Source organism: Phalangium opilio, unplaced genomic scaffold (genome assembly GCF_054372755.1).
Source record: "Phalangium opilio isolate 3A_F unplaced genomic scaffold, DU_Popi_V2 ptg000003l_1, whole genome shotgun sequence".
NCBI lineage: Eukaryota > Metazoa > Arthropoda > Arachnida > Opiliones > Phalangiidae > Phalangium > Phalangium opilio.
In genome coordinates, this window is record NW_028324145.1 from 5,832,160 (window position 1) to 5,860,031 (window position 27,872).

At 37.2% G+C, this 27,872-nt stretch overlaps 1 protein-coding gene and 1 long non-coding RNA gene across 7 annotated transcripts in view; both read right to left on the reverse strand.

Annotated features, from left to right (window-relative positions):
- Window positions 1–27,872, reverse strand: part of LOC149717300 (homeobox protein Meis1-like) — a 183,002-nt gene that overhangs the window by 130,015 nt on the left and 25,115 nt on the right. For 5 of the 6 annotated variants that reach the window (XM_089837494.1, XM_089837497.1, XM_089837495.1 and 2 more), the window contains exons 4-5: window positions 19,810–19,860; window positions 18,862–18,912 (exon numbers count right to left, since the gene is read on the reverse strand). In XM_089837494.1, the coding sequence (XP_089693620.1) occupies window positions 18,862–18,912; window positions 19,810–19,860 (102 nt within the window). Of the gene's footprint in view, window positions 1–18,861; window positions 18,913–19,687; window positions 19,739–19,809; window positions 19,861–27,872 lie in introns of all 6 variants that reach the window. The other variant, XM_089837493.1, reaches the window with a different exon arrangement.
- Window positions 24,350–26,906, reverse strand: LOC149717303 (uncharacterized). Its single transcript, XR_016366454.1, has 2 exons — window positions 24,589–26,906; window positions 24,350–24,520 (listed from the first exon to the last, which is right to left on the reverse strand). It is a non-coding gene; the product is annotated as an uncharacterized LOC149717303 (long non-coding RNA).

The window sequence follows — 27,872 nt, forward strand, 5'->3', positions numbered from 1 at the left end:
TATACGAGATGGTAACTTAACCAATACCGCTTTAACTGACGGTAATTCATTCGGTATATCACCCGGATAAATTACCCATAACTATTGTCACTCACTAACATTAATTAAAACGGTTCAATAACAGTTTTTTAAGAAAAAGAAAAACAATTACAGTAATATCTACTGTGAAGAATTGAAGGGAATAGTAGTATTGTATCATTTCACTCTCACTTTAAACGACACAAATTACATATACTTTGGGGGCCTTGGGTCTCAGCCAGGATTTTGTATTTCGTTCCATGCATGGCGTACATCCCTCTCTCTAGCTCCTGGGTCTGAAGTTAGGCTTCCATTCAATCTTATTATTATCAATTGGACGCAATGAGACGATAATTCCAAAAGTTAAGGGAGAGAAAAGCCTTGCCCGTCGGCGTAGGCTGACTGGGGACTACTACCGCGACTACAGTGAAAATCTAAAACTGTACACTAAAATGATACCAAATGACGTACGTCCAAAGCGAATCTCCTCCGAATAAGTCAGACAGAGAGCGAGAGAAGAGGGTGCATAGCATTAAAGGAAATGATTTATTTAAGTTTATCTTCGTGTATAATATTTCCTTCCCTTCATTTCTTTTATAAGCTTACATTACCGGGAATTACGATTGCTTTTAAATTATCTCATCAGAAATAGAAGAGCGAAAAAAAACAAAAGAATTTATACAGACAAAGATAAATAAATCATAGCCTCCTCTTCTTATTACGTTATTAACGATGATTACGAATTAAGCTTAATGGAAGAATATTTAACAGTAGCGGGTTTTTACGTAACACTAGAAATATGATATTGGGTGGAAAAATTAGTTCGCATTGGAGAGGGGTACTGTCAGGGTACAAATGGGTATAGTAACTACTAACTATACGATGAATTGGATAAGATATTCCGAGATTTTGCGCCATTTTGATGACTTTTTTATTTTTATTTAACTTCGTCGAAATATGGTATTGGTAACAACAGAAATTTCCATTAATGGAAAATATAGGGAATTTATCCTTATGTAGGAATTAGTAAGAAGTTTTTTTAACCTTTGGACAAAAGATGGGAAAATGGGTGCAAACGTTTGGATAAAAGATGGGGGAAAATGGGTGAAAACGTTTGGATAAAAGATGGGGGGAAATGGGTGCAAACGTTTGGATAAAAGATGGGAAAATGGGTGCAAAAGTTTGGACAAAATAGGTTAGAATGAATGCAAAATGTAAGATAAAATAGATTAGAATTAGAGTAAAGTGTGAGACAAAATGGGTGCAAACGTGGACAAAATGGGTTAAAATGGGAGTAAGCGCGGACGAAATAGGATAAAATTGGCGTAAAAGTTTAAACCAAATAGGGGAAACGTTTGAACAAAATAGTGGAAAATGGGTGAAAAAGTTTGGACAAAACTGTAAGGCATTAGTGTAAAATATGACAGGTCAGTTTTTTTGTGAAAAGAGTTAATAAATGGAAAATATATGAAATAGGTCAATATGGGAAAGACTTGAAGAGTGGTCAGCAGTAAAATTATACTTTAGGGTACGCTAGATGAAAAAATAATCCTTGATTTAATTATTTACAGGCGAACGTCACGGAACGGAACTGAATGGGATTATATTGTTCAATTAGGCTTAGGTTATATCGCAATCGCAGTTTGTTTATGCCTTACATTAAATTAGGGCGATGAACTGTCGTTCACAAATAATTGGAATGTTGGAAATAAAAAAAACGTAAACACGCGAGCTAACACTAACATCACGGAAACACCTATAACCAGAAAAACGTCAAAAATAAAAAAAATAAAAATGCTTTGGAAATCAAAACGCATGAACCAATTCATAATAATTACGCCTAAATGTTTCAAATTTGAGATGATGTTTCTCTGTTGCAATTTTAAGTAAGAAGAAGAATAATAAATAATACGTGACTCAAAAGTCAAGGCTAACCAAAAAAAAAAAAATGTGTAATATTTCGATGGGCAAGGCATAGCGTATGTATGACAAGAAATGATGAATTATACCGTGAGCAGATGACCGATAACGGTTGTTTTTGGACATGCACGAAAAACCCGAGGGATATTTTTATCATCAAAGGGTTTGTTTGATAGTTTAATAGAGACTTATCCAAATGGAAAGAGTTTGTTAGTTTGTTACAATTGCCTCAATTTCAGGTGTGCAATAATGTTAATAAAACCGATTTCACAGATAATTTCAGGTGTTGAAGCAGATAAACCTGAAAAAAAGGGTTCGAATCCAAAACCAGAAACTTTCTACATTAAGTTTTCCAATGTATTTGTTGCACCAAAATGATTAAGAAACATTTTAACTATAAATAACAGTCTTAACAGATTTTTTAGAGAGCATTTAGTTTACAAAAACAATTCTAGACATTTTTAAGGATTGCTCTATAGTTTTCTGTGTTTAGAGACGACGAGGAGAAACTTTCATTACTCTTTCAATAAAGACTTATCCCCAGAATTTCAAATTTTACCCACTAAAATCAAATTCCCTGACCTTTTTGGCCCATTTTTAAACTCCATGACTTTTCCATGTTTTACGTGACCCGTGGCGTGGCAACCCTGCATATGATAAAAGCCATCACTAAAATCTTCAATTTTGACGAATTTAACCACGGAAAACGGCGTAAGTTATCAATATTTTGAAATACGATTAGGCCTAATCATTCGATCCTCTCACTATTTAGTTAGCTTATATCAAAATCGAAGAAGGTCAAGGTTCAAGGACGATCAATAAGAAAAGAAATTGCCAATAAAAAAAATATATGCTTATTCCAAGGGGGGTTGTCAATCGAAATCTTTTACCAGTCCAATAAAATTATAGGTTCAGAACATCCCTCTCGAAAAATAAAACGGGGGCCTACAGCCTTTCCTTCTATGAGCATCATCTTCAAGTTCCACGTACCAGTTTGATACACGTCAAAATTCAGACAGAAAAATGTTTAAAAAGAAAAAAGAATTCCAATTTTCTACGCCAATAGAAAAGACAGTCATATTATTATTATCACGGTTCTGTGCTCATACCAGGGAAAATTTACACTCCACACTTTATAAACACCAGAAACAAATTATTTAGAAGTAATTAAATAGCAAAGCGATTTAATAAATCCAATCATTAAATGTTCGCGCAGGCTCCCCCATCGCCGGGCGAAATGCGAAACATTTTTAACAGGAAAAATTAATATTTGCTATTTAGAAAATACAGGATTTTTTGATAGAATTTAAGGATATCCCCAATTAAATTCATGAATTTTAAAAAAAAAATAATTAAGATCAAATAAAGTTAAATAAGATAAGTTATATTTTGCTTGCCCCATCAGCAATTACTAATTAATTTTTTAGCTAACATTACGAACTATCATTCCCAGTCTAACGAGATCCACAATGAGCCTTTTAAATTTTAATTATTTTACAAAATACAAAGGTAAAGAGTTCAGGCTTACTGGATTATTTGCTAGAGATAGGCCGATACCGATACCAGTATCTGTACCGATATTTGGCTAAACCGATATATCGGTATCTTTTTAAACTGGTATCGGCGAATCTATATTATTTGCTTAAAATTGGAGGGGAAAATATAGAACTTCTGAACTTTACAGGAATTTGGAATGAAAGTTTCGGTTTAAAATACTGATAAACGCGAAAGAAAAAAATTAACCCATAGCTTCGTCTTAATCTATTTCCATTCTCTACTTTCTACTTCTAACACAAAATTACAGGGTCTTTACCATAAAAAGTGCATATTCTCGTTTCTCTTTAAAGGTTCCTAACTATAGCCAATTTTTTTACTAGATCCTTTCTGGTATAGCCAGATCATTTTTCTATAACAATTGTTCGATGGATTTTTTTTTTTTCGCTGAACCCGGGTCTCCTATTATGATAAAAACTGTGACTCGACGTATATACCATTTTAGCTGTCAAGTTGTCGTCAAGAATGTTGGTGGACATAAAAATGATAGGGGGAAAAACAGTCCATGTAAAGGTAAATGTAAAATTTTTCCTCAGTATAAACTAAATGTATAACATTTGGGCTTGGGTTGATTTCTTTGGAAAGGCCCATTCAGAAATCTAACGTTCACGTTTGTAAAGTCGCTTTGCAAAAGATTCGCGGTTTTAGTTCGAAATTTTTCAGTTTTGCTCGGCAGTGTGTCGAGATGGCACCACCTCGTTTAGCGCTTTTTCTATTGTCATAGCTCACTCAATCATGCCTTACTGACGCGTGATCGAATGAGCTACGCTTTAGCAGACGATATATGAAACGTTTTGGGAATTCAGGGCCGGAAATAAGCACAGGACACTGGACATTGTCCAATAAAATTTTAACATGTTCCATAATATTTTTAAAATCTAAGGGGGTCACTGGACCTTTTGACCAATAAATTTTCCAAAGTTTTGATAGCTTGACTATGAAGATGCGACACTAACTATGGACACTCCAGTTGACAATGTCATCTAAATTCTCCTGTCAAAGGAGGGGGTCACATGACAGTCCTATAAGAATTTTTTTCTTATTTCCGGCCCTGTTTGGGATTCGTGGGGCGTTCTCGGCGTTATATGTTATTTTGGATTAGGCTATTTTAGTATTCAAATGAATGTCTTGATTAAAAAAAATAAATCGCCATTATTAAATGACTCTTTTTAAAAATCGTCTGCTCTGAGGTCTGAACATGGAAATGAAAGTAGTACCAACGGGAACATAAGATTCTATTGTAGCCTGAATGGGCCTTTGCAGGAAGAAAACGCTGTATCGATGCATAAATATAATTTCTAACCAGGAAAATTAAATTGTCGTTAGCTACAGAAACTACAACGGCATATTGTAAAACATTTTGTACAATACATGTCAACAAAAAAACGTCTGACGTAAATAATTACAAAGGACGATGATGTATACGTTGAACAAAAACGTCTGACATAAATCACTAACTAAAAATTAAATTAAAAAACTGGAAAATGCAATATTTTTCAAATGTTTTGAATGAAATGGTATGTCTGTTAATTCTCCGGGGGTTAAAAAAATGCGACGTAAACAAAATCAAACACGTAATTGTTTACGGCGTTGATAAACAACTTTCTAAATTAATTTGGAGAAAATGTGCAAAAGAGAAATTACAAAGAAAAAACTTAAAATTGAGAAATAGGGAAAAAAATTAAAATTAAATTAAAGCTGATCAAGGCCGATAAAAACGTTGTAGTAGAAGTTGCAAACAGGACAGGAGCTCATAGTGTTAACCATAAAAAAGGTGTTCGTATTTAAGGCATTTGCGCCGCGTTTAAACGCTAAATTTCGATCAATTTCGAGTTATATAATATTTTCCGAAGTTTCCTTACAACTTAATATCCAATTAAACGGAAACATTTGATAGATAATCGATCAAAAATACGTTATAAAAATTGTCAAAATATGAAAAAAAAATGCCCGTATATTAAAAAGGTGTGTGTGTGTGAAGCTATAGTTTAAGTAAAAGTAATTAAAATAATAAATACAGCGTCGATATGTTATGTGTTTGCGCGATCGATCTTAGTTGGCAAGGTCTATCGAACAAGAAGGGGGAGGGGGAAACGGGCGGGTATTATTTTATGTTAAATTAAAGGGATGACGTCACTAGCACGCGGATATGAGGGAGAGCCCGCAAATTGTTCTAACGTGCCTGGGATAAACTGTTTCCGGTCACGTTAGGAACGCACCATGCCCGCGCGCTGCCAACGCCAGCCACACTCTTATTCCAAGGATTCTGCTTGCAAACTCCGTCCGGATTTACATTTATATTCTAAGCTATGATAGAAAGGAGGGGGGGGGGCTTAAAATTCGGTATTTTTGATCGAAAAGTATCGGAACTGAATTAAACTTAATGGTAAAAATCATAAATACGGTAGGTAGTCTGGTTTTCCGGTTGATTTGGTTTTGACAACGTCATGGTGGAATGGGTTACGTACAGCAATTGCATTTCACAAACCGTAGTAACAATGTAACTTCATTGATATGTTGATTGAGTGGGTTTCCTAACACCATTTGGGATATTATTAGCTAACGTTTGGCTGTATGTTGAGACCTCAATAAGTTAAAACTTTTAAATCCTGGACTGACTGATAATTAACGCCATTTTCAAACCGCTTTACCCTAAAGGGTTGAAATTTCAATTTTGCAAGGATGTTATTCAGCCTATTCTAAAGTAGAAGGTAAGAGCTAAGAAAGATCTTTATTCCGAATTAACGGTCATCTTGAAAAATGGCGGCTAGAAAAAAATGGGCGCTTTTGCAGGCCTTAATTTTTGGGTTTCGAGTCGAGGCCGAGCCTTGGAAAAATTCCGAATTCGAGCATTTGTCACTTATCAAAAACGAGTACTCTGATACTCGTTCGAGCACTCGAAACTTCTTGAGTACTCGCACACAGGGCCGGAAATAAGAAAAATTTCATGTCCAGTGATACCCCCCTTTGACTGGAAAATTTATAGGACATTGTCCACTGGAGTGCGCAAAAATTGTATCGCGTCTTCATAGTCAAGCTATCAAAACTTCGGAAAAAATTACTGGTCAACTGTCCAGAGACCCCCTTAGTTTTTATTAAATTTTATTGGACAATGTCCAGTGTCCTGTGCTTATTTCCGGCCCTGCTCGCACAGGCCTAGTTGAATTTCAATTTATTTATTTCGAATAACTTCACCACGTTTCAACTGATTTGACCAATGAATGGTTCGCTATATAATATACATGGCTTTTGCAGTTGGCGCCATATTTTAAAATGGCGGCCAGATAATTCCACCAAAAAAAAAACCACCCAATGGGCTAACGGGTCTCATTGTTGCAAGTAGAGAGACACATTGGTAACAAAACCTCAACTACAAAATCACAAACTAAAATTTGTATTCCATCTCTTTCACGTGTATATAAGATGAATTGCCGCGTGAAAAAACGTCAAAAACTGCCCTAGACACAATTAACTAATAAAATTTTATATTTGAATCACGTAGAAACAATTTTCATTTTTCGGGGCCAATCTAGGTGGATATCTGTCTATACATTCCATCATTATTTAGGCCCCCCCTCCCCCTCTTGATAACCCCTCATCCAATTAAATCCTTAAATATCGTCAAATTACGGCCAATTTAACTAATAGGAATGCGTGAGAATATCATTGCTATAAAATGATTAAAGACTAAGATGGAGAAAAATATATTTCTATAATTAACCCATAATATAATTTAATACAATTGACTGTAGCGTAATATAATAATTTCCGAAATTTAAAAGAAAGTGTGAGGTGATGGACACTTATTTATACTTTCGCTGAAAAATTAAGGCCAAACACTCAAATTCACCAATAAAGAGAGTTTGAAGCATTTAAACAAGTTGATTTTATAAAAAATAAACTAAAAAAAAAAAATGTTAGTACAAGTTCCCAAAAATATTTCCGTTAGTTTTAAATCGATTATGCCTAAAACAGTGTTCATACGACTTTTAGAAACCTATTTCCCTAACATTTCCAGGTTTTTCCCTTATATTTCCAAGTGCAAGGTCGCCTAGTAACTGTAGCAGTGGTTTTATGGGAGTAATAACTACGATATTGGTTATTTATAGTTGAAAAAACCCCTTTCAGGTCAGGGCAAACATACTCAAGCCTCACAAATTTCCCTGATTTCCTTCCCAAAATTTTACTAAAATATTATAAAGCTAATTGATTTTCCCCTAATTCAAGTCAACAATTTATTTCCCTGATATTTCCAGGTTTGTAAGAACCTTCGACCATTTATTTTTATTCGGTATTATATCAACTTAACCTCAAAATCGTACCGGCGATCTAATTGGTCCAAATTTCAACCAATGAAAAGAGGGAACGCGAAAAGCGTGCGTAAAACAAGCTATCATCCATATAAGAAACGCCAATAACGCAAAATCAAGACCGAACTTCAGAAAATTTAAAAAATAATAAATTGAGAATATAATATATTAATTGAATTTCTAAAATTTACCCAATATTTTAAAAAATAATTGACTTCCCGTGTAATGTAATGTAACAACAAGCGTCCAACCTCTCCAATTTCTAGATATATCTATCACACAACACGTACGAAATGTAAAAACGTTAGGGCTGACGGCGTTCTAACGCTTGCCATTAAGGTGAACCGACTCTAAATGCTGTTACGTGATAAAATTAACGCTAACAGATACAAGCTAGATAACAAAAAATTAAAAGATTTCGTACTAATACTATTAGATTCTGAGGCGAAAGTGTATATAAAAATATATATAGCTGTTAAAATTGTTTTAGGAAATGTACAAATGTATTAAAAGTATCACCTGGAGGGGATGATGGGGATCATGGACTGGAAATAGAGGTTTGAAATGACGCGCGTCAAATCTACTACAAGAAAATATGCCGCAAAAAATTTTAACCACCATATATTTGCTTGCAGTCAGTCGTTACAACAAATGTTAACAGGTGTTTTTTTTGTGTGTGTTTCATACACGTTCAAAACGGAAAAACTAATTTAAAAAAAGAATCCCATAATTAACATTGGGATCCTTGTATATTCGTGATTTTAATTATTCCATAAGTGGGCCATAAAGGGGGAAACAAAATTGCTATGTATAGTATATTTCCGGAAATGTAATGTTGCGAAACGATTGTGTAAAGTGCAATATTCATAGACGAATGAATTTCGAGATATTTTCATAGAAATGGCACATAGTGTTACTCACTCATTAATAGCGTTTAGAGTCAAGGGAATGCCAAGCAATTAAAATACGGAATGGAAGAGACCATTCAAAAGTCGGAGGTGAAGTAAGAGCTTGATGTTTGGCCACCTTGGTTCTTACGACGGAACATTGATGGTTTTGTGGACAACGAAGACGTAAATTAAGATATGGCTACGAACAAACTTAGTGGACTGGAGTTTGAAGCCCTATCTAATGTCTTTGGATACACTTACCGGATGTACCATCTCTTAACCCTTTCATATATCAAACAGACGATACTGCTGCTCCTCTATTGAAAAGGCTTAATAAATAACCTAGATTCAAGCCGCGCTCTCGCTACTGACGAAATCAGAGGAGTGTTAATAATTTATAATTGTACACTCTACTCAGTTTCATAGGTCTGCTATTTTATTTAGTAGACATAATTTTCAGACTAGGAGAATTGATACAATTCACAGCAGGAGGCACATTGTCCGCCAAGTAGCATGATCTCCTGGTGTAAATAGTATGGTATCAATCCTCATAGTCTGAAACCTATGTATACCTATCACTTCCATCCACACTGCATATCAGTCGCTTAAAAAACACCAAAAAGCAAAACCATGCATGAAATGGGAGGTATAATAGAACGAGGCGGCGTGCTGCAATTATGGAAAAATACCCTCTCTCTTTCTCTCTCTACCTTGAACAAATTAGAATTCAATATCATTATACGCCAATTTATACTCCCTTACTCGAGAGAACGAAAAACGATTTTCGTATAATAGCAAATTCGTGGTCCTCCCTAAAATTATCTAAAACGGCACGTCAAAATTCCCTTTTTGCCGTAAAAAAGGGAATATGAACACCTAGTACCGATTACGTACATAATGCGAAATATTATTACTAACTAACGCCAGAACCCCTTGAAATTCGCAATACTGAAACTAGCTTTCAATAGGGAAGATAATATAAGAAGAAATATCTTTAAATACGTGGCCATCTTGGAAAATGGCGCGCCAAATAAATTTCTGAAGTTTAACCGCCAGTCAGTGTCGCTGACACGTTTTACGTAGTTAACGTTACTTTACTGAAACTAGATTTTTATGGAAGCTTCAATAGATTCTAATGCTAACTTCTAAAGATCTATAATCCGTAGCCATTTTGCAAATGGCGGCCCAAAGCCCAAATAAGTTTCTAAAACATTTCTCCAACCGTCATTGAGGGTACCCTTAACGTAACTATGCCACTTTACAAGTAAACCGTAATCGGTGTGTACAGTGAATGAGTGAAACGTCCCTCTTAATCCGTGGCCATATTGCAAAAAGGCGGTCCAAGCCCAAAATAAATTGCTAAAAACCCTTGTTTCGCTGAAGGCCAACCAACAAAGGGGATGAATTTGACGTAAGTAAGCCACTTTAAAGTAAACTACCAGTATTCAGCGTACAGTGAATGAGTGATAAGCCCTCCGATTCCTCTAGGTTACCGCGACAACTCGATACAAGATAATTCATACTCCCTTGAGACAAGCTATAGTTTTAACATTCGTTGAAAAAAAAAATGAAATTATAAGAAAAAATATATAAATCCAGTCTATAATACGTTTCCGAAGCAAATAGGGTTAATAGGCGACGCAAGAACGTGAGTTTAACGTAAATAAACGGAGGAGGAGGAGGAGGAGGAGGAGGAGGAGGAGGAGGAGGAGGCGATGCCGGTGCGCGAAAAAATAATTAGAGTGGGATGTTTGGAATACACACACAGGGTGTTTCTGAAAAGCCTGGCATAAATTAAGAAGGATGTTCTTTGATTTGTTCGATTTTGAGTCGAAAATGTAACTTCTATGACCTTTCGCCACAAGGGACACTGTTTACAAGTTAAGATTTGAGTATTTTGGGTATGACCCCTTATTTAAATTAGAAATCATTTTCTGACAGTTTCTTAATTAAATTTAAGGGGTCATCCATAAAACACTCCAATATTATCTTGAAAACAGTGTCCCTTGTGTCAAAATGTCATAGATAGAAGTTACATTTTCGACTCAAAATCGATTTCCCAAAGAACACATCCCCCTTAATTTATTCCAGACTTATCAGAAACACCCTGTATATAAAATGATAAAAAAAATATGGTGTACATCGAAAACGGTATACGAGAGCTGGGTAAGGGCTAGGAGATATACACAATTTTATTCCAACAGCAACCACACCATATATACCAGACCATATAAAAACCAAACTAGCCTAGCAAAATCGTGCTCATGTGATTAACCTGGTGCTTTTCCCCCACCCACCCAAAAAATAGCATATCCCCGCAATGAATTACGTATAGACTGAGATTTTTTATACATATAATAAATGGGGTCGATTACTTGCCCATAGTAACACGTAACCTAACGTTACATTTTCAAACTCATAATTTAGTTACATTGCTTGGTTTGTGTGGGACTGACTGACTATCCGATATCTCTGGACCCTTATGTAATAGTGGGACGAGAAAGAGATAGTTTGGCGTACGTGCTAGCAGTTGCATCATGGCCACTATCACTACTAAAAAAGAAATATATTTATGGTCAGGGGGGCGCCTCGGAACAACTCAGTCTGTGGTGCATTAGTAGAGTATAAAGTATGAAGGTACGTAGGTTAAAAATCAAATGAAATCAAATCAAATTAGGGTTGCCACGAAATTTTCAGAACCAAAATCCCTGACTTTTCCACATTTTCCCTGACCTTTTAGAGCGAAAGGGTACATGAAATTTTACCCACTAAAATCAAATTCACTGCCTTTTTCCTGACTTTGCCGAAACTTTTAAGATTACCAGACCTTTTGGCCCATTTTTAAATTCCCTGACTTTTCCAGGTTTTCCCTGACCAGTGGCAACCCTGCAAATTAACGAAATTTTTCAAGAACAAAGTAAAGAGAAACAAATTACAGTTTCGATTGTAGGACTCGGTTTCTAGCGAATTCGGTAATTTAGCTCGATTGAAGCTTGCCGGAAGCCACGCGGCGCAACTGTATATGAACACAAAGTAGCATAGTTACGTATCATTTTGCCACTATACGAGGACCTAAATTTTTGTACATCTGTATACGTGGCCAACGCGCTTTTACAACACACACACACACAAAAAAGGAGTACAATTTTCGATCGATTCACACCTCGATGTTATAACGGTTACTTTGACAGTTGGAGATTGATAAGATATAAATTTTGTTCGCGGTAAAAGTTACGTGTATGTTGAACCTGTTAATTAAATTGAGGTCAGGAATATTGGAATAAAATGCTTTACCAAATGGCATAATAGTGGAATAGTAATTCTAACAAGGTGTAACTGCACCCGGGTTCAATTCGGTCAGTTTCACTGCGGTCCAGGACGTGTGTGTACGACTGTCTTAAGCGGGGTCCACGATTTGCTAAATTTTCCCGGGGTCCACAATCTCTCTCGGCGACTATGTCTACGACAAACTCCCAACTCCTTCAGGTACTTCCCGACATTTGTCTTCGTTCGCAAGTAGCCCATCTTCCCTTGGGTAATCCCGTATACATAGTTTTTACAAATACTAGTACAACATCACTTATTAAGTCCCGCTACATCAACTTAAACACTATCACTAGTATAGATAGTTTACACACACGGAGGATTCATACCATTTACACCAGGAGGCCGGGCTACCTGGAGGACGGAAACCCATCTGCTTTTGTCCTCCAGATAGCTCAGCCTTTTGGTGTAAATGGTATGAATCCTCCATGTATGAAACTATCTATTTCCAATCAAAAGGGAGCTAACAGTTCTGACCCTGAAACGTCACACTGTTCTATCTCTTACTGGAGTTTCATCCCCCCCCTAACGGTTGGAAACAGTATTCTATACGCGCAAAAGTGCCAACCAGAGAGGGGCTGCGTGACGTCAGACTATCTCTTCCCGCTAGCCAGTTGTTAGTTCCCTATATCCTCAACCTAGGACCAGGTCCTCGCGTGCAAATATTTCTTTACAAGTACATTCAATAATTATCTTCTCGTTAGCCAATGTACATCGTAAGTACATCCTCCAAATGATCGACTTTGTCCCAATTCTCTAAATTCTTTTCTAATTTGGCCAACTTTGAAATTCCCAAAGGGCCCTGATTCTTCTTACCGATTGTTCCCAAAAACGTGGCAAACCATATCAGAAGTATACAATGCGCATCTCATAAATGTCCCCAAAGCAGGCCACCTAATCTAAACCCCATATCATTCGACATCAACACACAACAAGTTCCTAAATCCGAACAGATATAAAAGAACAAACCTACAAAAGACCCCCTTTTAACAATTATTAATTCAAATTTATTCGTTTAATATAAGATATATAGGTAATAGTTCCTTTCGCGCGCCTGGCCATTCTTACACGCCAATTACCATCATTGGCGCTAAGCCCTGAAGTAAGAAACTCGTTAAGAAGAACATTAAGAATAAAAAAAAATTAAAAAAAAACTTGAAACCAACTGAACTGCAGATGCATGATATAAGCTCTGGTGGCAATTCCAACCATTAAGGTTTTTTAACTTTTTTTCTTTTTTCGTTTCATTCCCCTAAAAACCCTCGCTATAAGAAGACAGAAGAGCCCGTTAACGAGTGGTGGAGCTACAACACACCAAGTTCTTCGAGAGAACCCGAATTATCATAAAAACAACATCAATTTTTGTTGGGTTTCCCTCAAGTTTTTTTTTCCTATAGCTAGTCTACCGCCGTCAAAAGGGACGTGTTCCCGTGAACATGACGCGACTAACAATTGGTCGACGGTAAAGTTAGGGAACTCGGTAAACCTCTCTCTTCTTAAGTGTATCGGAATCATTAGGCGAACAATTTGACCCGGGTCCATTTTGTTATAGAAAAAAGGAGCCAACCAAGAGAAGAAAGAGTCCATCAACGGACCAGTCTAGGAAATCCATTAAAAGAACAATCTGCAGTCCTCACTCGGACCAAGAGGTGATATCTATTTTACTAGGGAGAAGTGATAAGATGCCTAAGTATTCACGCGCCATAGTCCCAGTCCCCCTTTCAAAATACAAGGGGGGGGGGACGTAAAAGGAGGCCAGGCTATTTCGCCTCTCCTCAGTCGGAAAATACCACGTAATTTTCGTCATTCGCGTCGCGCTGACGTGAGTTTTCAAGAACCAATGAGATGCTGTTTGTAATTTAGAGGCGGGGATTAACTCCGGACCTACGTTTGGACTGGAAATGTAGCGAATTTATACCTTCTCCCTAGATATCGCTTCTTTCTCGGGCTAACTGTTACGGGGTCCTCTCTCTCTTTCAAAAGAGAGGTTTCTGTTAAGACACGTACGTACTTCAAAGGTCATTCCGTAACTGGCCGACACCGACAAAACTATTACGGCAATATTCACTATTCCACGATAGCACCATTAAAAATCACTTCGAGTGGCTCTGGGTGTGTGTGTAAGTGGTTTTTTTGTTTTAAGATGGGAAAGAAATAATTTTTTGTTAACCTTTTTTGAGTGAACTTTTTTTTTTCAAACGAGTTTGCGCGCCGAGTTAGGTTAAAACTTGGTTAAGTACTTTATGGAGAGTCTTCTTTAAGATAGTAATTCTCACGACTGTGCGCAATGGTGGGCCAGGTTTAAAAATAAATAATTTTCTGATCATTTGGAACTACAGGGTAGATTTTAATAGGGGTTTTAAAATATTGACCGAGTTAACGTCGTTATAAGCACTCTGTTCTATAAAAAGATACAGAGAACCCCTTTAGTATGAGAGGGATGGAGTGGGATACCACTATACCTGTAACCTCCGTACCCTCAACCTACAGCAACGAAGTCCTCCCAGCATCCTTTAGGTAGGGTCTTAAGTTACGGAAACGTTAATGATGCCCCCTGTGTCTTAATAAATTAAGCTAGTTCTCATACAAATATAATGGCGCCCCCAACAATCGCCTACCGAAGGTACATTGGGAGACTTCCATTGCCGCATGTCGCCCATCATCTTTACCAGACCATCTTATCTCTTTTCTCCCTGGTCAAAACTCTACTTCTTCCGTTTCTAAGGTTACCTATTAATACTTGGAATTACACCAATCAGGGCTATTAATTAAGCAAAATATTGCCAACCCAATCACACCTCCACTTTGGGATCAGTGTCATGTCTATGGTTCACAGAAAACTCCTTTAGTGTGTGAAAACTAACTAAAGATAACGTCACAATTTACCCTAATCCAATCTTTACCGATAGACAACCCAAAGTTGTGTTCTACCAAATGATACTACATATTGATCAGTCGAAGAAAAATCAATTAAAAATTCACGTAACAGGGACACAGCAGTAAGGAGGAAACCCCTCCTACCTTACGTCATACCGCTGCTTGCCCAAACAGCTCTACTCCCCCACTAGCCTTCCACTTAATAAAATCCTCCACTACGTAGACGCAAAAGGGAGGTCCCTTTTTTTAAGCCCAACCTTTTTGCAAAATCACTGTGTCATTGACTCAAAATAAAAATTAAAAAGGATTTAACGTTTAGACACGACTCACTTTGACACTTCGATCAAATGAATTTCACTCCCCGTGCATTTAGTGATTCGTAACTTAATCAAATGTTCCGCCGTTACACTAAGACCTGCCTCATAAACTATGAACTTACACCTAAAAACTCAATGAGGAGGGAGGAGAAGGGGTTCCTTAAATAGAAAAAAAAAAAAAAAAAATCACGACAGTACATTTTGCCCAACATTAAATACGGATGGCATAAAGATTGCTCGCTATAGAAGGGAAAGGGGAACGTTAAAACCTAAACTGATAGCGCAGGAAATAAGGCTGATAGCAGTTCCCCACCATTTACAATGTTGAGGTTTAGGCCGGAATAACGCCGTGTGCTGTTAATGTGTTGCGTGTATGCGCGTCATCGAGTCACGGAGCACGTTTCTCTTCGTCTATCTTATCAGCGGTTAAAAAAAAACACCAACCAACTCCCAACTCGAGTCGATGAGAAGACATTTTCCAAAAAGGTTAAATGACACGAAATTTCTATTAAAAGTTTTTCAATGTTTCTGGAGTATAATGTTACTAAGAGCATGGTAAACGATACGATGGTGTAGTGGTTGAGTGACTGTCTACGTTCAGTCAAGTCCATCGTTCTAAATATGACCACCACAATGGTAACTTTGATAATCTTAGAAGTTACCAATACAATTCTTGGTTTGCAACGCGTAAACACTAACAAAACAGATAAATTGACCTATGTTTTTCTAGAGTACTTTGGGCAGTGGTTGAGCGTCTGACTACATACAGGTCCCCAGTTCGAAAACTGACCACGCCAAGGGCTACTTTGATAATAGTTACTATATGTTAATCGTGTTTTGCAAGGGTCAACGAACACAGCCAATCTGCCATAGCATTACAAACAGATAGATGAATTAAACTATGGCTTTCTGGAGTATTTTGGGCATCTGGCTAAATACAGAACGCCCGGTTCGAAACCTGACCACGCCAACTCTGATTAAAGTTATTAATTAAATGTTGATCGTGTTTTGCAAGGGTGAAAGACTGCCAAGTCTGCCAGAGCATCACAAACAGACAGATAAATTAAGCTGTGTCTTTCTGGAGTAGTTTCATCGGATTAAATGGTAGTTAGGTAATTGTCCTAACCTCCTAAGAATTTCCTACCTAAATAAAGACAAATGGTATTCCTCCGGGTCTTTCGTCCAACATGATAAGTATTTCACACACCAAAGTATGGAAGAATTTTAGGCGTGCTAAATGGTAATATGGTCAATATTTCGCACCATAATACGGATGGACAAAGATTCGCACCGCCATAACGAATTTATAGGCCTAAAAACTAATAAAATCCTTTCTAAAACAGCCTCAAAGAAACCTCGTGTCACTAAACCTTGATGTAACAAAAAAAAGGAGGAGGGCGAAAAAAAGAGCCTGATAATTAAGTATGCGAGCCGCCTCGTTGAGAACAGAATGCTCGCGCAACTTAAATTTTAAATAAAGAGCCAGAGACGAGATACCCGCCAAAAAGGACCTTCACTTTTTTTCTTTTTTACTTTTTTTTTTTACATTTAAAAATACCAAACCGAAAAAGAAAAAAATACGAGGCAGAGATACGAACTTTGAATAACGTTTTAGCGCCAAACCAAAGAGTCTCTCTAAACTATATAAGCCGCCGAGGAGGACTCAGGGTACTATAGTAAGTTAACTTACATTGCCTTGAAAACATGATCGATTCTAGGGGGTTACCTACGCCGACTGAATTTCTAATCGAGCTCTCTCTGAGCGATAAGAACCACCGAATATTCCCCCGCTTTACTCAAAGATTTAACGGCGGCGTCCCACCCTGATTTTTCCCTCCCTTTTGCAAAATATACCTAAATTTTCTTCGTTTGTAACTTCGTATAGTCTCCGCTGCCCTTTTTTACAGCGCGTGGTTTCGAGTCTCGCGGATTAAAGTAAGTCAGGAGGATAGGTACGAAACAAGTTTTATGTTATATTTCTAAGAGTACGTAGGCCTACCAGGATCTATCAGACGACCATATTCCTACCTAAAAACGTGATTAAATGGCGAAGAAAACTGAGGCAGATGAATAATATAAACCTCATTGAAAACATGCGAGGTAAAAATATAACATAGAAGTAAAAGGGGTGCGTTTCTATACCCATTCGAAAGCAAAGGCTATATATCCAGTACCAACCCATAACTGAGAGTATCTTGGTAAACATTTGAGTAGTGAGTAGTCCCACAATTCGAGGGGGTGCTATATAATGTTCGTTTTGTCACGTGACCACATACCAGGCTGTACCCCCTCCCATACCAACATCATCCCGTTGTGGAAGTTTGGCATTATCAAAATCCTGATAGAGCCGGTCCTGGCTTTGCATCTCCTTTCTATTTTGTTTCCCTCCATGGAGAGTTTACAGAAATTTTACAATTTTTGAAGTTTTATAGACTAGTGGCGGTAGAGAGGGGCATAGATTGTGTATCCCTCCATCTGGGCGCGCTCTTGTAAGGGGGGATACTATACGCGCCCAGTAGGGGGATGACACTGAGCTACGAGATAGAAGGGTATGACGTTTGCATACGTACTACTGCCATTACTCTATCGGGCCAATGCTTATTTTTGCCTGAAAATCGTAACACTGCATTCTGTTTATACAATTGCTCACCTACCATTTAATTACTAATAGACTAATTCGTAAATATTCCCTTAATGAGAAACATGGGCATAATTATATGACGCAAAGCCTCGTTCCCTGTTACCGTTAATTTTGTATTACCATTAACTACTAGTTAAATGCTAAATAGATGGGATACCTACAACTGGTGAAATCGAAGGTTAGACTAAAATTTCTAATAGACTAGTGGCAGCCCATGTTACTTCTGTATTGAGTTTAATACAGTCAAAGGTAGAATGCTGCCATTACTCTATAGACAGTTGTGAACTAAAGGGGCTTGATAAATTTCATTTCCACGTTTCTTAACTTTCAAGGGTTGCCATTAATTTGTCATTAGAGCATGTTAGGTTTGAAAACTGAATGACATCTGAATATCGAACCGAACAAACTATTTAATCTGTTGTAGATAGCGGCTGAATTGCACACGTCACAAATGACTGGCAACACTTTACTAATCCGCAAACTATCTATTGCAGACACTGCTCCCAATTCCATAGATCTGCAATTTAGTATACCAATTTCTCCCGGCGGCAGTACCGCGATTTCTAGTATTGATCCGACATATTCCACACTACTGACATTTTAGAATAACCTACGACCCCTGGAACCATGATAAAGGTTACAACCTATAACCTCCGAAAGGTTTCAGACCCTTTTAGGCAAGTAAGTTAAAAAGCTTTTAGGACTAGTGTCCTGACCAAAGGATAGCCTTGAGGGCCAAGGCGTCTAGAGGTTGAAAGCTAACAAGTACTTTACATTAAGAGGGCCCACAAAAAGTAACACGACGTGTTCGTATTATAGAAAGCGCGGCATAGACCCGGGCATTTTTTGACAGCCTATGATTACGATTTGACAGCGCGGCAACCGATAGAAATCGTGCGAGTGGTTTCGTTCCCACTGAACCGGACGAAGCTTTTTTTACTACTCATTTCAAATTTTAGAAAGTCAAATTTACGCCTAAGGCAAAATATAAAAATCTAGGATAGGCTTACCTTTTCCAATTCCAAAAGGTGGAAACGCAAAACTTGTATGGCTTGTACCATCTAGAAACAGGGGGAAAAAGAAAGAAAAACAAAACTTAATTAGTTTTAAACCAAAACAGAATCATCCAACCATGCCAATTTAAAAATATTAAACGGAAAAATACAACAATATGAAAGCAAATATCGCAGAGAACTAAAAGCGAAAACAGAAAATGTAAGTCTATAGAAGCGAATTTTAAAAATATTTACCTAAAATATATATATATATATATATATATCAAGAAGCGATATCTAGTTTACTAGAGAGAAGGTACAAGATGCTAAAGCATTCGCGCGCCATAGTGCTGCAGTCCCCCTTTCAAAATACAAGGGGGGACGTAAAAGGAGGCCGGGCTATTTCGCCTCTCCTCAGTCGGAAAATATGACTGTAATTTTCGTCATTCGCGTCGCGCTGACGTAAGTTTTAAAGAACCAATGAGATGCTGGTTGTAATTTAGAGGGGGAATTAACTCCGGACCTACGTTTGGACTGGAGATAAAGATAGAAATGTGGCGAAATTATACCTACTTCCTAGTAAACTAGATATCGCTTCTTGCGTATATAACATAGATTTAATTTACACACAAGTCTAGACACTCACTAAAAATATTGGGGGCAGGCGATGTAGGCCTAGCTAAGAGAGGAAAACCCTATTCGAAAATGTTACAGAGCTATTTTAGAATAGCTAGGGTAACGCTTAACACCAAGGCCTGTGATGGTGTTTTCGAAGCCCTAGCTCCTCTAAACTAGCCCAACGTGTTAAAAGCTTGGCGCGCTTTTATGGGCAAATACTTACGAGACTGTCTAATTCAGGGTTTTGGGTGTAATACTGTTTTTCCTGCCTAATCTGTAAAATCAAACCAAAACAAAAAGAAAGAAAAAACCAATTAGAAAAATCTTAATAAACGTATCACTTACGAGAGAGTCTAGCTCTTCGTCTGAATTGTACCGTGGGTTTTCAGTCATTATCTGAAATTTGAAACCCATTTTAATACAGCGCAGATACGCATATGCGGACGGGTAAAATGTCCTGGCATTGAAAAACGGGGTTCTATGATCCATAGTCCTAGAGATAAGCCTAACAGTTACGTTGAAAATGGGAAGAACCTATGCTTTAAAGTGACCAAGACGGGTTTAGAATTACCTAGGGCGAGGATGTTGGGTAGGGTTAAGTTAGGTTTGGATTTGAATAGGGTGGGGACGTAAGGTATTGTTAAGTTAGGTTTGGATAGGGCGAGGACGTTAGGCAGGGTTAAGTAAGGTTTGGATATGGCGAGGACGTTAGGCAGGGTTAAGTTAGGTTTGGATAGGGCGAGGACGTTAGGCAGGGTTAAGTTAGGTTTGGATAGGGTGAGGACTGAGGACGTTATTTAGGATTAAGTTAGGTTTGGATAGGGCGAGGACTGAGGACGTTATTTAGGATTAAGTTAGGTTTGGATAGGGCGAGGACCTGAGGTTGGTTTAAGTTAGGTTTGGATTTATCCAGGCTTAGGACGTTAGGTTAGATTAGGACAGCGTTTGAACGTTAAGTAAGGTTAAGTTAAGATTTACCTTGGGTTAGGATTTGTTACCATTAGGGTTTAAAGCAGGTTTGGTAAGGTTAGGTTACCGTCTTCTAGCCAACCAGGCATCCACAAATGCCTGAGGAAACACATTTCTAACCTTAATTACACATTGATATACCAAAGAACCTTATGTCCATCTGTAAACCCCTCAAAATAAAATTGCCACTAAGAAAGAAAAACAAATTAAACTATTCCATAATTGTTACCACAGAGAAACCCAGCCGCAATAAAAAAAAAAGACCGCCCGGCCCGCACACACACGCGTTTCCCAAATTAAGGTGACCAGCTGACCGCGAAGAAGATTCATAATCATTTAAAACTCTAAATATATCTGTAGGCAACGGTTTATAGGCGATTATTACAATCATAGTAACACCATTTTAATAATTCCGGCACGTAAATACGTTTCGCCGCAATTAAAAACCCCCAACGAAACGAGAGAGAAAAAAAACCCCCATCACAAATGAGTAACGATAATTGTCAAGACACCCTCGAATTACTGTCACAATCAAAGTAACAGATTACAAAAATTAACCAACACGCTTAATTGTTAAACCCATTGGGAACGGTCGCTAGTATTATTGCGCCGTTTCGTAGACTATAAATTTAGGGAAAAACAGACGTACGATATTATATGAAATTACGAATGTCCTGTTAAATATAATTATATGGTTTATAGAAACAGATAAAGATGAATCTACGCGACGGAGAGAGGGGGGAAAGAGAGAGATAAATAATTCTTAAACATTCCTAACGCGAGACAGTTAGGCGAGTTACAAGAACGAATTATGCATTTAAAAGGCGCTCGACTTACGGCTTGAAATTATATCTAACAATACTCCACGTTGATATACCAGCATTAGGAATTTACACAATTTCTCCAAAGAATATGGATAGCGTGCATTTAAAGGGGCTAGTGAAAATTTCACACCTCCGTTTCTTAACTTTGACAGTGCTTCAGGGTTATCATTTATTTGTCTGCAGGTTTGGAACCGAATTATCACTGAATTTAAAAGTATACTAAAAGTTTTTCGCTCTGTTGTAGGTAGATAGCGGTTGAATAGCACTCGCAAAAGACTGGCAACACTTGTCTGAACACCATCTATACGAATAAGCTATAGCTCAATAGAGTCTGGTGTTTGACCACCTTAATGTTCTTAAGACGGTATGGACAACAAAGACTATAAATATGGCTTCAAACAATGAGGACTTTAATGGACTGGTAAAAAGTTGAATCCCTCTCACTGTCGTCTTTGAATCCATCCTACACCTATATATGAAGCAGACGACACTGCGTCCCCTCCCAAGCCTTTTCAAAATGGCCTTACTTATTCTTCAAGACAATATTGAATATTCATGTGGTAATTTAAATAAACTCATTTTCACGAAGGGAACAAAAAGATTTGGAGGATTATAATAATTTGTACGCAAAACTAAAAGGTTAGTGATAGAGTATCCCAATTTAAAATATGTGCACTGAGAATTCGGCCTTTGCACGCTGTGTACTGAAAAACTATAATGACGTGGTTCTAAAACCTGCACAAGAGAGCCGATTCCAAAAAAAGGAAAAAAGGCCTATCAAATTAGACGCCAAGAATTAATATGGTCGAGTAGAAAAAAACTTCGCCTATCCAAGAGGTTCATTTCACCCATAATATTCAATAAGAGTCCAGTTATAACTTCCATATTTCAAATACCAAGGCTTAGCCTTAGTCCTGATGTAAATTCAACGTGGAATTCTTGTTGGCCTAGGCTTTTTCCTTTTTTTTGAACGGGCTCTCTCGCAGCGAGTCACTAATTACGACTTGCTTGATTATACGTTTCGCCGGTTGCAATTAACGGGAAAGTTTTGATTGACAGCTAAACTTTTTTTCTTTATCCTTAAGGTATGGAAAGTATATACGAGGCGGGATAATTTTTCCCTTGGCGTCACGCCATTTAACAGAGTTTGCGAAGGCACGAATCCTGTGATGCAACCAACCAAAATCTACCAAGGCTTAAGTCATCCCAGGGTCCTCTAATTCTGCACTCACCCCAATAAAGAATGGAAGAAAAAAATACACTGATGGCAGCCCAAAGGGGAAGGGAGTGTAGACGAAAATATGATCCAAGAACCATATTATTATTATAATCATGATTTAGTATACCGAAGGAACCACTCCCAAAAATATCATCCTAATTTTTATCCTCTATAAAATATTCACAAACGGATTATAAAAACTGTATATATATAAAAAGAAGGAAATGTGTATTTTATTTTTAAATGTTATACTATAGTCTCATTAACATTTATCTTTTCCATATAATTACAGAACCCTCTATCAATCTTTATACTCAAAAGTTTCCATGGCAGTTCAGTACTGGATAGAAATATTTCTTCGGTACTCGTAAATCTCAATAAAAAAACATAACCCCGAGTTCTTGTGCTTGTAAATCTAAAAAAAAGTGCTTGTAAATCTAAAAAAAAAGTGCTTGTAAATCTAAAAAAAAGTGCTTGTAAATCTAAAAAAAAGTGCTTGTAAATCTAAAAAAAAAGTGCTTGTAAATCTAAAAAAAAAGTGCTTGTAAATCTAAAAAAAAAGTGCTTGTAAATCTAAAAAAAAGTGCTTGTAAATCTAAAAAAAAAGTGCTTGTAAATCTAAAAAAAAAGTGCTTGTAAATCTAAAAAAAAGTGCTTGTAAATCTAAAAAAAAAGTGCTTGTAAATCTAAAAAAAAAGTGCTTGTAAATCTAAAAAAAAAAGTGCTTGTAAATCTAAAAAAAAGTGCTTGTAAATCTAAAAAAAAAGTGCTTGTAAATCTAAAAAAAAGTGCTTGTAAATCTAAAAAAAAAAAAGTGCTTGTAAATCTAAAAAAAAAAAAGTGCTTGTAAATCTAAAAAAAAGTGCTTGTAAATCTAAAAAAAAGTGCTTGTAAATCTAAAAAAAAGTGCTTGTAAATCTAAAAAAAAGTGCTTGTAAATCTAAAAAAAAGTGCTTGTAAATCTAAAAAAAGTGCTTGTAAATCTAGAAAAAAGTGCTTGTAAATCTAAAAAAAAGTGCTTGTAAATCTAAAAAAAAAGTGCTTGTAAATCTAAAAAAGTGCTTGTAAATCTAAAAGGAATATATCCCCGAGTGCTTGTGCTTGTACTTTTAAATCTCAAAAAAAAAACCCGAGTGCTTGTACTTGTAAATTTCAATAAAAAATACCCCAAGTTCTTGTATAATCAAAATACTTGTAAACTCAGGAGAAAATAACGCCAAGTACAAAGCCATTTAAAAAAACTTCATATTAGAATCACACCCCTTTTAAACCGGCCCTCAACAGTTACGTTACATCCGTTTCCTGAGCAATAATAATCATAATCGGTCCTTAACAAAAAAAGTATTAATTCAAGTGGATGACACCAGAAGTGAGATGAGACTAGAAGTGAAGGGCTCTAGCATTGATAGTAGATCCTGGCACTAGTGAACAAATTTGAGGATTTTATGCCGCTTCCATCGCGCCTAGAAAAAAATTGGTCGAGTTCCAAAGACATTTCCTACCCCCTTCCCCTCAACCTAAAGCGGCCGAATACGGACGCGGCTCCTTGAATCTAGTTCGGCCGTCTACCGCCTTGAGCGTCTCACGTTTTGGAGGGAAAATTTCAGAAACCGCTACTAGAGGGCCAACCGTTCTTGTGTTATCAAGAATATTCACTTTCGCCGAGTGAAGAATTTGGTTAGCTCAGTACTTCTGGTCTCATCTCACTTCTGATGACACTTAACTATACATAAAAATACCCTTAAAAACTAAAACTTTCACCCAAGATGCATCACGTACGTTCCAAAACTTAAAGGGATACTTTCTTTTAATTTCATTGCAATAAATCCCTATAAGGTTAATTTATTTCGATAGATAGACAAATAAGGATTCTGAAAATATATATGTTTTTATATTTTAGTTTAATTAATGATTTTTAAATTACGATTAAAAGATCCAAAATGCTCTTGTTTTGCGATCATGAGGGCACCTGGTGACACAGAGCCGAACCACCGAAAAACGTTACTAGTTCGTCTCTACCAATTTCTCCGTAGTGTTTTTCCTACTGGTAGGGGGATTCATTCTGTGAGCGCAGTATGATACAAATTGACGGGAATTGGTATGGCTGCACACCAAATTCTTCTACTTCAGAAGAACTACCCTCAGATTCGTTTATTATAAATTGTTCCGAATTTTCTGAATCCAAAGAATCAGAGTTCGAACTTTCATCCTCAGATTCAGGACCGGAATGATCAGAAATACTTTCTCGTCTGACATTCTTAAGCATATAAGCAGACGACGATTCACCAGGCAAGCTGACCTAGATTCTCGTTCCTACTACTTTTTACTCCTTAAACGACAGTTTTTATTCCAACTACTACCAACCAATCAGAGGCCGAACTTTACCTACGTAGGTAATGGGTTGAAAATGGTGGCCGATTTTAAATCTGGCGTTCAAAATTTCAATTTTTATTCACGTTTATTTTAATTAATAAATTTTTCTCGCGATTTCTACTGACCCCCATGTTTTTAGGGGTGGTTAATTTATCGAAAACCAATGTTAGTGTGACCAACTCAGATAAAGCCGATTCTATCCCTTTAACTTAATAATAAATAATAATAAAAAATGCAACCCTTTTCCCACCACGTCAGAGACGAAAGAAACTTAAGAAAAAAATTAGAGAAAAGTTATAATTTTCGGTTAACAACTGTTACCAAAAGAGAGCGAGAGACGGGAGACGAGACCTTGTAGCGAAATAACGCCCCTAACTTAAGTAGCTTAACAAAATTAGAAAGCAGAAAAAGAAAAGAATACATCTATGAGATAACCTCGAAAAATAAGGAGGTAAAAAGAGAAATGATTATACTGGTTTGCAGCTTTTCGCGTGGGCATCCTGATTGGTAAAAGATAGTGGTTGGTGGTGGTGGTGGTGGCCTTTCCATTTTATTTTAAAGATAGAAAAGATTTTCTCAGAGAGAGACAAGACAGTAATGGTAAACACCTTTTTCGACTATGGTACCCCATTAAAAGAATATCATAGCAAAACGCACGCCATACATTAAAATAAACCATTTCCATTATGGTTATGGCGCGGGACAAGTGAAGATTTATCGTTCGTTTCTTGGATCACCTCCCTCCTCCTAACGCTATGTCCTTTTTGGTTATGGTAGATACCTTCATTCTACAATGACCCATGAATGTTATAATATAATGAATTTAAGGCAAAAAAAATGCTTAAATGATAGTCAATCGCCTCATACACAAACTTCGTGTCGTGTCCGGGTTCGACTCGCCTAACCATGATAGAACCAAAGAGAATATACCAAGAGGAGCAGAAAGTTTAGCCTTTCACAAGGCTTTTGAAAAGCCCGGCCACTGTTTTGGAGTAACTAGATCCGGTTTTTGTAGATTGGCTAAGCAGCGACGCCTTTTATTGGTTAAATTTTGTCGGCTGCTTATTATTGGTGGTAGCAAAGGGTTGATCTCTATGATGACCGTTGACGAACAAAAGGTAATTTTAAAGTAGACGACATGGTCACGTGAACAACCGGAACTAGTTTCTCCAAATTCAGAGCAGGTGCCTATTTACAAAGTTTCTGCTCCCCTTGTTATAATTCTCTTTGATAGAACGAACTTACGAACGCTTCTCTTTTCGCGTGAAGAATAAATAATAAATACATCTATCACACATTCGCAATGCGTGTCTGGTAAAAACAGCGCGTTTTAGGGGGTTTGAAGATGATTTGCATTTGTGTAAATAAGAATTGTTCACGAGATTCTGACATTAAGTAAAATTAGGATTCATATTGCGAAAAAACATAGTCCTTTGGGACTTATTGTCACGACTCTACCGTACTTGCCGTTAGACGTTCGCGTTACAAGATTTTTAGCAGATTAAAAAGCAAATTTAGGGAGGATCATATCTAATTACCCTAGCTGCCACCATGATACCCTGTGCCAAAGCTTTACTGGCGCTAGTTACCTACCAAAAAAAGAGATATTCCATGGTTATAAACTTCCCTAACAGACGACATTTTTAATCTCTTGGAGGAAAAAGGTGAGATGGAGTGGTAATGCGGCAATGAAAGTCTCCCATAGTACCTTGCGGTTAGGTACGGTCGTGGCTGCTGACACGACCCTACCGAAACGCTGAGGATGCTGGGAGGACTTTGTTGCCGTAGATGGGAGTACATAGGCTATGTTATATCAAGAAGTGATATCTAGTTTATTAGGGAGAAGGTATAAGATGCCTAAGTATTCGAGCGCCATAGTCCCAGTCCCCCTTTCAAAATACAAGGGGGGACGTAAAAGGAGTCCGGGCTATTTCGTCTCTTCTCAGTCGGAAAATACGCAATCTTCGTCATTGGCGTCGCGCTGACGTGAGTTTTCAAGAACCAATGAGATGCTGGTTGTAATTTAGAGGCGGGGATTAACTTCGGACTGGAGATGAAGCTGGAAATGTGGCGAATTTATAACTAGTTATCACTTCTTGGTTATATGTATGGAGATTTCTAAGCTAAATTAAGTACGAAAATGGAGGTAAAAACCTCACAATTTTGTGCAAAAAAAAATCACAGTTGTTCAAATTTTTCATATTCAATCTATACGCTCAAGACGTTCTAAAATATTCTTGCGAAATTTAAACATGACGACGTTTAAATGCTAAAAAACTACACGTTGACGTAGATGTAGACATGTTAAGTTTCTTAAAATATCCCTCTTTAAAAAAAGAAACAATAAACGGGCTGGAATTAGGCACGGTTTAAGAAATACTATTTTTTCTATCTCTCTCTCTCTCACACACACACACTCATTCTCGCAGTTAGTTAATTATATGCAAAAGCGCGAAGAGGTAATTTTCAAGTATATATGAGGTAATAAGAGAGAGAAAGAGGGAATAAGAGGTATATAAGGAGGATCGGGGGACCGCCTATGAAGGCAAAAAGAAACGAGGCGATACGATACGGATAGCACATACATACATACACCTCGTCAAAAGACTTGGCGTAAAAACCGAGGCAACACCCGAGAAAAAAAAAACAAGGTTTTTTTTCTTCGTCCTCTCTTTGCAATTTAAGTAAAGGGGACGGAAGAAAGCTTCATTACAATATTTTACCCATCAATTCACCTAAATTACATTCGGTATTGTTGGTTAGGTTTTTGCAAGCGCGAGTAGAAAACCCTTCCTTAACTTAATTACAGCGTGTCCGACGTAATACGTGTTAAAAGTGTTCCTGCACGTGGAACGAAAAACATTACGAAACTGTAAATAGGCCTAGTAATTTACAATGAAAATTCCAGGCTAAGGCGTGTGCAATAGCTCCATGTCACGTGAAGCGGTCGCGTTTTTTTAACCTCGTGCTCTATTTAAATTTTAATGCAATTTTCAAACTACGACTTTTTGAAGTCCAAGGCT